The sequence below is a fragment of the Cololabis saira genome, chromosome 20, assembly GCF_033807715.1.
Source record: "Cololabis saira isolate AMF1-May2022 chromosome 20, fColSai1.1, whole genome shotgun sequence".
Classification (NCBI taxonomy): Eukaryota; Metazoa; Chordata; class Actinopteri; order Beloniformes; family Belonidae; genus Cololabis; species Cololabis saira.
The window spans coordinates 20,837,849-20,851,871 of NC_084606.1; the positions used below are offsets into that span (position 1 = coordinate 20,837,849).

The window sequence follows — 14,023 nt, forward strand, 5'->3', positions numbered from 1 at the left end:
GCCCTGGAACACGTGTGCAACATGGCGGCTCCCGTAAGGACCTTATGCTGTTCAGGTGAGACGGAGGTTATCCAGCAAACTACCAACCGTATGCGAGTCATTTAATTGCTAAAATGCAGCGTGTTTGTTGAAGCCCTCTGTTCATTCTGGTTGTTTCGACAGTTTTTTTGACGAATAACTCAGTTTTACTACGAATGCTAACGCTAGAGCTAGGAGCTGTGACAGTGTCATCTGTTTTCATAAACACCATAAAACACCAATTCAGGGATGTAGGCTTGTGCCGTAATTTTCTAATAGTTATTTAAGTCTGACATGTTTATCTTCTTGTTTTTGAAGTGTTGAGACAGTCCAGTAAACAGTTTAGTACAACATGTGGAGTTCAAGCTGGACAGAAGTGGAGGAAGGAGTAAGTTCTCTCTTTACATCATCTGACTCTTTCTTTCTTTCTTTCTTTCTTTCTTTCTTTCTTTCTTTCTTTCTTTCTTTCTTTCTTTCTTTCTTTCTTTCTTTCTTTCTTTCTTTCTTTCTTTCTGTGGGTTTTGTTGTGTAGTCTTTTAAACAACATTTACTTATTAATACTTGTAGTACAGGGTTTCTGCAGGGTTTTAAAAGGTATTAAAAAGTTATAAATGAAAATTGCCAAATTTAAGGCCTTTAAAGTGTTAAATTCACTGTCAGAGGTATTTTTTTTAAAAATTGGTATTATTTTTTATCTTTTACATTTTAAGCAGTCTATTTTATTGTCATTCACAAAGTGAAATAAATGTGAAACATCTGGTCAACATCAATGAGTCTATAAATCTGCTCTGTATAGTGTTCTATAGGTCAAAATCTGTATTAATGTTAAAAGGTCCGTGATTAACACTTAATGTTGTGACAGTTTTTAAAAAAAATCTGAAGGTAATGAAAAATGTATTCAATTAGTATTAAATTTAACATAAGGATTGCTGTATAAACCCTGTAGTAGCTGTTGGATTATGAAAATCTTGAGATTGAAAATAGCAGATAAATTGACTTTGTGATCAAGCTACATTATATTAACAGCGAAATGAAACATAAAAAGCACAATGATTTTTATTAAATCATCCAGAATGAGTGAATTGTGTGCATTTACCTGCAGACACGGACTTTCCCGAACTGGCTCAGAATATGGACCTCTGACAGATTTGCCTGATTGGTCCTTTGCAGGTATTTATTTTTGTTATATTTGCATGCATGAATTAGTTTACTTGTGTGTTGTGTAACTTGTTGCAATTACCTGTCCGAAACCTTTGAGCTTTTATTTCTTCCAATTTGTTTGGATTGCCATGTTGTGTTTGAATGTTGTAAATGTTGCAGATAAATTGTGTGTTCATGGGAAGCTGCTGTAAGTGGTGATGGTAAAGCTCAGCAGAGATCACAACCACCTGGGAACCATCTTTGTAGAGGATGCTGCTCATGATTTCTGTACTTAAAAAAAAAATTGGTGTTCTGTTTCTATCGTTCTTTTTTTTTTTTTTTCACCTTGTCTGCACACATATTAATGATTGATACCATGACGGTAGAAACCAAAAGTATATATATGTGCATTATTACTATATTTAATATATATACATATATATACGCACACATATGCGTACACATACATAAATATACACATACAAACCCAGTGTTTTTTTTTTTTTGGGGGGGGGGGGGGGGGGGGGGTGACGACATCCACTGCCAATCCAGGAAGCAGGAACACACGGAGACATACGTCAAGCACTGGAAATCTGCAACAAAAAACCACAAACAAAGCACGAAACCGGCACGGAGCCAACCAAAACAACAACAGCAATCGACCTAAATCTTGAGATCTGATCGTCGCAGTCTGAGCTAAGCTATCGCTACCGCTACCTAAACCCAAAAACTAGAGAGCCAGCATGCAGGTGAACAAGTCAGTGTGTATGTCTATGTGTGTGTGTGTATGTATATGATCATGCGTGTGTGTGTGTGTGTGTGTGTGTGTGTGTGTGTGTGTGTGTGTGTGTATATGCATGTGACTAAGTGACTATATGTGTGTGTGTGTGTGTGTGTGTGTGTGTGTGTGTGTGTGTGTGTGTGTGTGTGTGTGTGTGTGTGTGTGTGTGTGTGTGTGTGTGTGTGTGTGTGTGTGTGTGTGTGTGTGTGTGTGTGTAATAAACCAAAAAAAGTTCCACCTGAAGTGTATCTATAGTGGGGGAGGGGGGGGAGCAACCCCGCCACCCGCGAGACCAGAGGCCGACACGGAAGAGCCCGGAACCCAGGCCACCGGCAACCCCACAGAGGGGAGAAGTAGGAGGGAGGCAACCCACCGCCTGCGAGGCCCCCTCCCCCCCCCCCCCCTGGCGGCGGCCGAGGGGGCCCGCGGGCGGGGCCCCCACGGCGCGGGAAGAAGCAGCCAGGGATCCCGCGGCGGCGGACCGCGACCCAGGCAATCCCCGGCCACCCGGTCCGGGCCGGACACGCGGCCAGGAGGCCCCCACCCTTCAGGCCAACGACCCCCCCCCGGCAGGGGGCCAGCCCGCCCGGAGAGACAGAGCCGCCCCGGCCGCCGACGCGGGCAGGCACACCCGTCCCCCACGAAAGTGGCCCTCCAAGACCAGAGGGGCGCCCCGCCGCAGAGGCAGCGGGGGGGGACCGGAGACGGGCTTTGACGCAAGAGCTAAAGCATAAAAGTTACATTTAATGTATTTATAGTAAAAGTTTGATAATGGGCTTTTTCCTGTTGGACCAAGTAGAGGAAACTATCTAATGAGCATCACTCTTTAGTTTCTAATATAGGTTTCAATTGTTAATTATTTATTATTAATTATCACACTCGGTGTGTGGTTTCTCTGTGAATATTGTCATCTTTGCATTATAACTGTACTATAAGTTTCTCTCTAAATCGTGTCAATCTTTTTGGGATTTTAACATATTCAGGAGAATACAATACCCATATGGCACATTTGGTTTTACAGTAAATTACATTAGTTTACGTTAGTGCTCTGCTTTGATTTTTTTTGTACAGATGGACGACCAGCTCCTCCGCTAAAGGGCCATCTGAGACGAAGGCAGGAGAGAGAAGCTCTAGCTGTCAGTATTCCAATAAAAGTCATTCACTATTTCTGTATTTGGTCTTCTCGCACTTATCAGTTGTTCATTGTCTTTCTCAGCGACGGATTGTGATGCTGAGCTCAGAGGTGGACAAAGGAATAGAGACCTGGAAGGAGAAGCAGGAAGAGGCCAAACGATTAGAGGAGCACAAAAAGTCTCTTCTACTCAAACCCAAAGGGAAGCTGTTAATGAAGAAGCCATTTCAGAATTAGAAACAGACACCTTTCCTGTTTTCTTTCTCTTTTAATACTTAATACTGTTCAGAATTATGGGAGAGCTAGAGTTCGATTGTTTTGCCCCTGTGCAAGAGCATAACAGGTTATTGCTGAAAACATACCGTCATATACCTGTTGAAGTCATTGTTTTCCCTTGCTTTATACATTTTCTTCAATAATGTAATAAATATTGTTTATAGTTCATCTTGGCTGTTGTGTTATTTTTATTTTGGTGTGTGCATGGTAGAAAAGGTTTAAAAAAAAAAAAAAAAAGGTGTGTCCAGGGTGTGTTTCCCTTTTGATGATGTGGGATAGGCTCCAGCAGACCCCCGTGACCCTGTACAGGATTAAGTTGGTATAGAAAATGGATGGATGGATAAACATGGAGTCTGGTTTGAATTCTCTCTGTAAAGGAGCTTCAGTTTTTTCTTCATTATGCTGCCATTATGTCCTTCAGCATAATGAAGGAAACGATAAAAGATCATTTATGAAAGGAAAGAAGACGGCTGTCCAACAGTTTGCTATACTGTGATTTATGTAAATATGCGACGCGTATGTCTTAATACCTTTCAAATTTTACGGCAGGGTAGAATAAAAAAGCTGAGGAAAGAGCTATTTGACTTGATTCCTCTCTGACGCCGCTAGATGGCAGCATCCCTCCATAGTTCGGCAGCAGAAAGGCTTCAGTGCAATTTCCTCTGATTATTGACCTCTAAATCCAGACAACCGAGACCTTTTTTTTTTGGAGCTGGCAGTGGAGGAAGGGTGAAGGTGGCAAACTTACAACAGCATTGATTCAGGACGTCTTCATGTATGTTAGAGAGCAAGGGCTCACCATCTCTTTATGCTCCTTCAATGAAGCATCCTAACTATGTAAAAACAAAATTTTAAGATGCGAGCAAATTCAGTATTACTTATAAACAATGTCAGATATGGGAGACCATGGTGACAGTGACTCACAATGGTCTCTGTACTTATTCTTAGAGGCACATCTTTGCAAAAGCAAAAAAAAAAAAAGACGACTGATGTCTGGAAATATGATTATCTACAGCAGGAAAGCATGCAGAAAGTTCCATTCCGCAGAAAGTGATATTACTCTGGTAGCAGCTCAAAGCTGATGCACATTTCAACAACATTTGTATTGTTTGCACCACTCTGGTGTCACAAATGATGTAAAACACCTAGTTCCAGTTATATTTACATTGAAGCTTTCAAATATTTCATTATTTTCAGTATTTCTGTATAAATGGAATCTGAACATCATGAGACTTACTCTACTATCCTTAGAGAAAAAGGATTCATTCTTTTTAAGCTCACCAGCTGGAAAAGATTGTAAAGGTATCTCTAAAGAATACGGACTCCTTTAATCTGCAGTTACATCAACTGGCTTAAAACTAAAACTTTATCCAACAGAAGGGCTTTACAATGACCAGAAGAAAGCGTTTCATTAAAGATAGGGTAACATTTATTTGTTACAGAGCTTCTGTACAGAGTAAGAATGAACTCATAAGCCCCTGATTTAGTTTACTTTGCTTTTGATTATATCACAATAGTGAAAATTAAAGAGCTCTGTTTGGCTTCAGGAAGAAGATTGGTAATGCACACAAGTCTGGGAAGTGATATTAAAAGATCTAAAAAAGAAACCCTCTTGAAATAACTTAAGTTGGCCAGTCAGGCTCTCTTAGTAAGTTCAGCCAAAGAGCAGACTTGCAAGATGATTAAAGATGCCTCCCACAGTCCTAAGATGCCATTACGAGATGAAGGAAACTCTTCCTGCAGCTGATTTGGGAATGTATTCATCTACTGTAAGAAAGCGAATGCAAACATTTGAGTTTTATGAGGGTGTGCACGAAGGAAACCTCACCAGGGAACACAAAAAATGAAATCATTGGCTTTGGACTCACAAATCTACAAAGCAGACAGGCAAATATTTTGGTGCAATCTACTGTCAAGAAGAAGAAGAAGAAGTTTTCCTAATAAAGACCAAAGTATTAAATGAACTGTTTTACTTATTTCATAAGTACATTGCTAAATTTCACATGGTTTCTCTGCATCTTCTTTCAGGACTTCAGGATGTTAGATGTCATGTTCATGAAATATATAAATACATTAAGGGTGAGGGGCAGAGGGGGGTTTGCAGGGATGATGTGCAGCTGTGCTTTTATTAAGTCAGCATTAATTTGGTGCCACTTTGACTCATAAAAGGACTGTTTACAAAATGAGGTAAGCCTCTCCTCTCTGTCCCCATCTGCTCACACTGACTTTAGCTTTTTCTTCTCTCTTCTGCACATTTTTTCCCTCTCTCTCCCTTTGACTCTTTTTCTCACTTTTTCTTTGCCCTGGTTTTGTTGCAGACTTCAGCAAAGCCCCACTGTAATTAGGGCTGCGAGCCGCTGAGTTGCAGATTCTTTTCTGTGGATATGGGAGTGTTCCTCCCACCTCTTCTCCTCCTTGTTTTAACTTTTTTTTTTTTCATGCCGTTGACCTCAAGGAGCTGACTGTTTGTTGTGTTACAGAAAAGCGGGAAGGCAATGAGCAGACCACAGAGCGTGTTAAAAAAAACAAAAAAACCATCCTTAGATGTGCCAGAGTGAGGTGACGGTCTCTGCACAGACATCCTCACACCTGCACCATCAAAGATCCCCCGCTGTCCCGGCAGTGAGAAATGTAACTCCTCGCTCTCTGTGCCTTGACTCACCAACTTTTCACATGCTGCTTTTCTGTGAATGTCTTTCCCCTCAACAACCCAACAACCTCTCCTCCCATTCTCCCCTCCTCTCCACCCCATGTTGTTTTGGTGTTGTGGAAATGAGAACCAGATGTTGCTTATTGTGCAGAAATCAGCGATGTTGAGGGAGGGCGGGCTAGCGGGAGTCTTAGTGGGGTAGGGGTGTTCGGTTTAGGCTGGTCTACATCGGTGAAAGATAACGAAACAGGGAGCTTAAAGGATGAGACAGCTGTGTCGCATGTGAGGATTAGCCGGTAGGCCTCTGTAGTTCCACCCACAGACCAGACGCAGGGATGCCTTTCTGGCAGAGTGGACTGAGATGGGGGTGCAGGAGGATGGGTGGCGCCGCCGGAGCAGAGAGGAGGGTTTCGAGGAGGGTCTGATTCAGCAGCTTGCTCATAAAGACCGCTTCCTGACCCTGGTGTTCCTGGAAGTATGGGGTAGCCTTTGTAGGTTGAATTGGAGCTGTACAGCCACTGTAGACTGAAATCACACTTTTGATGCTTGTTGGACGGCACAACTATGTTATATCCTCTTTCTGTTCTAACTCAATCTGTAAAAGTACCTATTTATGAGATGATGCTGTACAGATGTCACCAGTATAACGGCAAGTGTCATCCATCCTGAATCAGAAAGTAAAAGGTTTTCAAACAACTTCTCTCATGGATTTATGGATTTAAATACATGAGTGAGTTTGCAGCTTTCCATCGTCAAACATTAGGCGAAGTGGGAAAATGAAAGGAAAAGTTAAAATTACAGTAAGAAGCACACCGTGCCATGATGTGGGTCACCCAAACAAAGTCCCAGGTTGAATTGCAAGCAGCTGTTCTGGCCACTTCCTGCCCAGCGAGCAGAAGGCCCGCAGAGCCTGACGGCTGTTCCTGCACCGCCCAGCCATACTGTATTTGTTCAGCATTAAGATGGCTGGCGGTGAGAAAGAGAGAAGGACAGAGAGAGTGAAAAGATGAAGAGAAAAGGGGAAACTGATGTGACTGCCAAGAGTCTGTAGGAGAAAAATCAGAGCAGATGCTGCGGAAATGATTTAGTGGCATCTTTGAAACAGACATCCACATTACAACGCAACAGAGAGAGGATCAAGTGAAAGGATGTGATACCTGACACAGTCAGAGTTTTACACATTTCCTGTCCCTCTTCCTGCCCAGCAACATCTTTCAGAGCCATCAAACGTGTGCGACTGCCGCCTTCTGGATCTGCTGACTACGACAGCAGATAGCATCACTGTGATGACACGTCAGAAGACAAGAAAGCAAAGTTGCTTCAAAGGCGATTTAGAAGAAAGTAATATACAATTATCTTAGAAATTATCTCTCTAATTATTGTGGCATTTAGCAAAATGAAATAATTTTGGTAATCCTGACTGACCTGAAACAGGAGAGGTTTATTCTGATTTAACTTCAAAAAGTGAGACAAAAAATCTTGTGTCTTTTTGCACAGTGTATATAAACTTCTGGTTTTAACTGTTTAGTGGTTATCACTCCCACAGATATGTCACAAACATTCAGTCATGTCTTCATGGACACACCCAAATTAAAGGATAGCCACACTTGGAGAACAACAACAACAACAACAGCAACAACAGACAACTATGGGATAGTTATTGCACTTCTTATTTCAACGTTGTCCACAGACAAGTTCAGGGCTGCGGGCGATCTAGTCAAGCACCAGTAACCTTTTCTTCTTCAGCCAACCATTGTTAATATGTACAGAATGTGGATTTGCATTTTTCCTGTTTAAACATGCACAGACATACCTGCTGCTCTGCTCAGTGTTCTGATGTTAACGCTCACATCACAGAAATGTGCAATACCTTGACAAGGATCACTGGGATAGACTTACTGTACATGATACTCATCTGGGCAAAGCTTTTACCTGAAATGACGTAAAGGTGAGGAATACATGGAGCACTTCGTATCTCATCAAAGGAAGCTTCGGTATCAAACTGTATTGAATGGTATCAGGGCTGGACTCTTCGATGTAAACAATTAGTCTGGTTTCTCTGGATTCAACTTTGCGTTCCAGGAGAAAGTACCAAGAGATGCAGAAGAATCTGTTTCTGGACACTGCTGAATAGAAAAGTGAAGGATGTGGTATAGCCAGATTGACAGACGGACGAGTTTCAACCAAAGACATCTAAAATAGTGTGGAGCGGTGCATGAACACCAATAGGGAGTGTTTTGTAGCTCTTGCAGTCCAGACTTGTTGATCCTGGGCGTTATTGACGATTCTGCAGCCACCTTGGTTGTTTTGAGTAGTGGAGCATGATGCTCCTGTACGAGTCACCTTCCCATAGTTGTTTTACCACAAGGCTTAAATATGCTAAAACCTGTAGTTTCAGATAGCAGAGAAAACAAAAATCATTTTTGTTCACACTGTCGAGGTAACATCAAGGTGAAAACATCACAGCCCTTTCTTAGGTGGGATACACAGACTGTGGACATGACATATGTTTTTTTTTATTATATGGGTGAACACTGTTAACAAAATCACTTACACCATTGAACTCAGCTGTAAAACCCACCAGCACACAGAGACTGCATGAGACTGAACAAATGACTATTTCTCTGCAAACTAATGTGTTTGGTATCCCAGCATCCCCCCAAGCTAACAGTTAGTGAAGTTGGAGGATGGGACTTCCCCTAAGATGATTACAAAATACTAAATCACAAACTTCACACACACCTTCTAGTTCCACCTTGTTTTAAGAAGCTTTCTCAAGAAACACAAAATGAAATGGTTTGGCTATGAAGTCAAGAGTCTCATTGGTGCAGCAGCATCAGGATCGCTGCTCCATTCAAGCAACATATTACGTATTAACAGCCATCAGTGGATGTGAGTCTTGAGTGATAGTCAGTGGCTTAAACTGTCAGAATCAGGCTCCTATTCAAGTCTAAGAGGAATACTGAACTGTAGACTAAAAAAAAATACCAAAAAAGAGTTCAATTCAATTATACTTTAATAAACCCCAAAGGGGTCACTGTAATTATTGAATTTACTTAAAAAATATTTAAAACCAGCGTTCATCTCCAATATTCAGCATGGCAACTTCTATTATGTCAAGAATTTTTTGAGGATTCTGATGTGTTTTCCAAAGCAGAAAAAAGGGAATCATGAATGGAATCACAGACTGTTCAGACATCTTTCAGTTCAGGCGGTCCGATATGCAGTGCTGATCAAATACTGAACGAATCCTTTGAAAGAATCTTTATAAAGAACCGATTCAGTACACTGAAAACAATGACTGTGCCCATAAGTACAAGCAGTGTCAAGGGAGTGAGAAAATGCTGAGACACAATGAAAAGGGAAAACTGGAGTTAATTTAAAACTCAGTCTGCCATATCTGTGACAAATGTTAACTGCAGCTGTAAATGAAGACAGCCCGTCATAGATATAATTAGTAAGAAGAGCCACAAAAAGAAACCACAGAGATGTTGAATTGTACAGCCCTCCTCCTGCCCTGACATCACCTCCAACTCCACGCAGACGTACTGGGCCACACTGAAAAGTGAGCCCACAAATCAGGGATCGGGGGGGCCTTAATTGACCCTGAAAGTGACGATGGGAAAGCAGCTGGCCTGCATCAGCTTCGATATGCTCTGCTTTAACTCAGAGACAACTTTTCAAACTCTCTGCGCCAGTTCTCCTTGTCAGAGTCCATCCCAGATGGCTGTGAATGCAGAGACGTCAACAGTTCACTTAAAGTTCTAAGTATCATTTATGAATATATTTCAATATTGTCGAGATTTAGACTAGTTTCTAAAGCACATAGTTGCCCATGTGGTTATATCAGCTATTGATGAATGATGCCTCTTGAAGCAGTGCTCTCTTTAGGGACTGCAGTCACTGGTCCAGCTTGGCTTGCACCTGAAATTCCTCCGAATTCCTTGAATCGTTTATTGATGTTATGCACTGTAAAAGAAACAAAATATAAAAATATCTTCCAGTGTTTCTTTTTTTGGTGTTTGGATTATTTTCTCATGGATTTGTTGACAAAGTGCATTTTATGTACTCAACTATGCTCCTCCGATCATGATTACACTTAACTGTTTGGAATTATATCATCATTGCCTGTCATGAAATATACACAAAATACTTTTTTTAAATATGCATTTTTCTTATTTCCCCAACTTTTTCCTGATATGGAGTTGTGTAATGCATGTTTGGGTGTCTGTAACTTAATGTTTTGACTGGCGAATGCTTGTTTTTGGAAACTCTCAGTGTCTTCGCGTCCATCAGTCTTCCAGTGGAGCTGCAGAAGTTTATCTACGGACGACTAAGCCAAGACAGTAAATATGCATGAGAGACATCCACTGAGACAAATGGAAACACCAGCTGCATGAGACAAGGACAGAGTATTGCCAGAATAACAGGAAAGTAGAACTTCAGATGTTGATAGAAAAAAAAGAAGCTTAAATGCAAAAGTTCCATAAAATTCTGCAAGAAATGTAAAGAAACAGAGGACAGAATCTAATTTTGGTTTAATAATGTGCTGCTCTAATGAAGCAGATGTAACACCCAGGGTAATTGTTACTTTAAATTTGTAATAAAGATAATAAAAGTTTGTTTTCCATTTCTCACATTCATGCAACCCAGATTTAGAAAAAAGCTGGACAATCCAAAACACTGGCCCCTATAATGGAAACAGTCTGTCCCTCACTATTTAATGTCCACTTTGAAACCATACTATTTTACAGCAGAACTGACTACTTATATCCAGCCAATAAAGTAAATAAAACTGTTAGTGGCACTGCTCTGAAAGATGAGGTCCAGTTGTTTATTTTTTGTCGCTGCGCTGCCAGCAAGTGAAGGGTTAAAACACAGGAATGAAGAGAAGGGAGCGGAAAAGGCAAATAAAGAGAGGAAAAACAGACTAGAGATACTTGTGGAGAGAGAAGGTGTGGTTTGAGACGCAAGTCTCATAAAAAGAACAATTTTGCAATGAGTGAGGAAATAAGGGAGGGAGGAGGGGGAGACTGCAGAGGGAAAAATATCCCCAGACCAGTGGCTTCTATCATTTTACCTGTGCTTTCTCATTTCTTTTCACTATGTTTTACATTCTGTTTATCTTAGTGTGTTGTTTCTTCCTTCATCTTCTTCAAATAATCAGCCTTGAGCTGAGATGTTGGAAAGTAATAAACCTGAGCGCATGCGCAGCTCGTAGCCACGCCCGGCCGAGGGACGGAGATGTTGCAGGAATACCAGATGCGCGGCTGGGACGCATTTCTGTGAAAAATGTGAGCGCTCCATCAGTTTTTCCAGCTCGTTCCTCGGCACATGACTGCTGGCTCCGTGTCCAAAACAACCAACGGCGTAACTGTATCCAGACTGCTCCTCTGCGGCTCGCCGGCATCTCAGGCCTGCAGCAAATTAAAACAAAAAACAAAAGAAAAACCGAGCAAGGCCTCCTGGCTCTTCACACAGGGCGTTTGAACTTTAACTCACCGTTATTTATTTATTATTTATTCACTCCACTTCTAGTTAACCCCTGCAGCGGAAGCACCCGTATGTCTGTTTCATTAGATGTGTTAAAGTTGCCCCCCCCCCCAAAACATTTATGGACTCATAATCACCTCTGCCTGGGAAAATGAAGTCATTCCTTCTTAGTCAGAATTAATAAAACTACCTGAACAAGTTTCAGTCTCCTCATTAAATGATAATTAAATAAACATTTTGATTCATGTAAATAAATCCTGACACACTTTTTCATTTAATCAAGTCATGTATAGTTTGTAGGTCTTGATGGACGGATATACCACAAACATTTCTTGGTAGAACATAATCCATTTTAAGTCATTTTAACCCACTGAATCCAAAATACTTTCTTTTTGGACTTTTTTAATAACTTAAGTCAAAGCTGTTTAATTCAACCCACAGCACTTATTTATATTGACACATCTATCAAACTGAATATTGTTGTAAGCAGGGGCGAAAATCACGTTTCATAGTTGGGGGGGGGGGCAATAAACAGTAAAATTTTAGAGAATAAATCCAGGGGGGGACAAGGAATAAAAATTTTGGCCTTCCTTTAATACAGCATTTTGACATTTTCATCTCTATCTCGCAAACAGGCAGAAGACCTTTCTTAGAGCAATACAAAACAATGGTATTAGGTGGAAGGTGGTAATAATACAGCACATCTGACATAATACACTGCAAAAACCCAAAATCTTAACAAGAATATTTGTCTTATTTCTAGTTAAAATGTCTAATTTTTAGTTTAAAAAAATCTCATTACACTTAAAACAAGACTCATCACTGGAAAAAACAACAATTTTTGTTTCACCTGTTTCAAGTAGATTTTCACTTAAAATAAGTAGAAAAATCTGCCAGTGGAACAAGATTTTTTTGCTTGTAATGAGAAGATAAATCTTGTTCCACTGGCAGATCTTTCTACTTATTTCAAGTGAAAATTTACTTGAAACAGGTGAAAATTGTTGTTTTTTTCCAGTGATGAGTCTTGTTTTAAGCGTAATGAGATTTTACTGTTTATTATTATTTTCGATTTCGGTTTCGGACAAAAATTTTAATTTTGGTGCATCACTACTAAATACTACTGCATTGTTCCAAAGTTATTAATTCTGTCTCAAATTATTCTAGGGGGGGACAGCTTTACTAATGGGGGGGACTTGCCCCCCCTGTCCCCCCCGGGATTTTCGCCCCTGGTTGTAAGAATGAACATTTGACTGTACCTGCATCAGGCTTGTTAACTGCATGAATACATCTCAACAACACTGATATGTATAAACATAATCTCTAAACTGGTTTATTTATCAAGGATTGTAAAAAAGGAAAAAAAAATAGAAAACTACTTGAATCGACCCCAATAAGGTGAGACACAGCTGGGTCTACTGACGCAACCAAAATATATGAAAGGAGACATACTATGAGCTTTTATTTCCCCACTTAAAAGTTAATTTCCTGAGCAGTGATTTAATTTATTAGAAAACATAAATTCTGTATATTTATATTTCAACCATGATCAGCCATAACGTGATGACCACTGACTGGAAAAGTTGACCCCCCAGTCAGCTGTGTTCTCTTCAATAACTTTCACAGAGACCCCACCACACAACCCAAAAGGGACCAAAGGCTCCAACAGACTGACATGCTGGTACCAGATGCTCGAAGAAACCCTCAGGTGTTCTCCATCCAGAGCCCAGTATCAAACAGGTGGCCCACCACCTTTCAGTCTGGAAGCATCCTTCTAAAACCTGAAGTTTTTCTGGAAAACCGTCCTCAAAATCAGCACCTTTACTGAACCAAATTACAGAAAACAGATGTGACAAAGAGGAAGAAAAATCCGAGCAAGAGCCTCACTGCTTGGACCACTAATAATAAGCTCGGTAACGGTAATTACTGTCTCGCTTTGCAGAATATTCTGAAATGGAAAACCTTTCTTAACTGAGAATATAGGATGGAAAAGTGGCAGATGCTGACCTGGTAACAGCTCGTGTTGAAAGTGGAAGCTAACCAAAATGATGTCATCTTCAAAAATGTTTGTTTCCTAAAAGGTTTTATTTGAAAAAATGACTGAGCGCTAAGTAAATTGTTTGATTTCTGTTAAATATTTCCTAAATGGCATCAGAAGACTCACATTTTCTACATAGCCACTGTTTTAGCTGTTAGGCATATAGTTTGTTTTGGCACACAGTCAAAAATGAGGTATTGTGAGGATCAGAAATGCAATTTTTTAAATATTTTTTAGAACTTAGAGGTCGGCACTTTCTCAGTTGTTGCATATCCAGCAGATCCAGCAGATCCATTTATCCAGCTTCGTGAAAATTCAAATGTTCTGAGTTGAAAATGTCCCCTTTATTCATGCTCACCCTTTTAAGCTTTGTGAAAATGTAATTTTGATCTCAGTAAGAGGATCAATTCAGCTCATTATTAATTCTCAACTCTAAAAAAAATCTTTTGGATGAAATTATAGAAAAAATGTGAGCTTTTGTATTTTAAAATACTGGTA

The 14,023-nt window shown here is 40.4% G+C and overlaps 1 protein-coding gene across 1 annotated transcript; it reads left to right on the forward strand.

Moving 5' to 3' along the window:
• Window positions 1-3,515, forward strand: mrpl52 (mitochondrial ribosomal protein L52). Its single transcript, XM_061710018.1, has 5 exons — window positions 1-55; window positions 337-406; window positions 1,121-1,188; window positions 3,011-3,075; window positions 3,156-3,515. The coding sequence occupies exons 1-5, from the start codon at window positions 22-24 to the stop codon at window positions 3,306-3,308; spliced, it is 390 nt and encodes a 129-aa protein (XP_061566002.1). The 5' UTR covers window positions 1-21; the 3' UTR covers window positions 3,309-3,515.
• The last annotated feature ends 10,508 nt before the right edge of the window (window positions 3,516-14,023 follow it).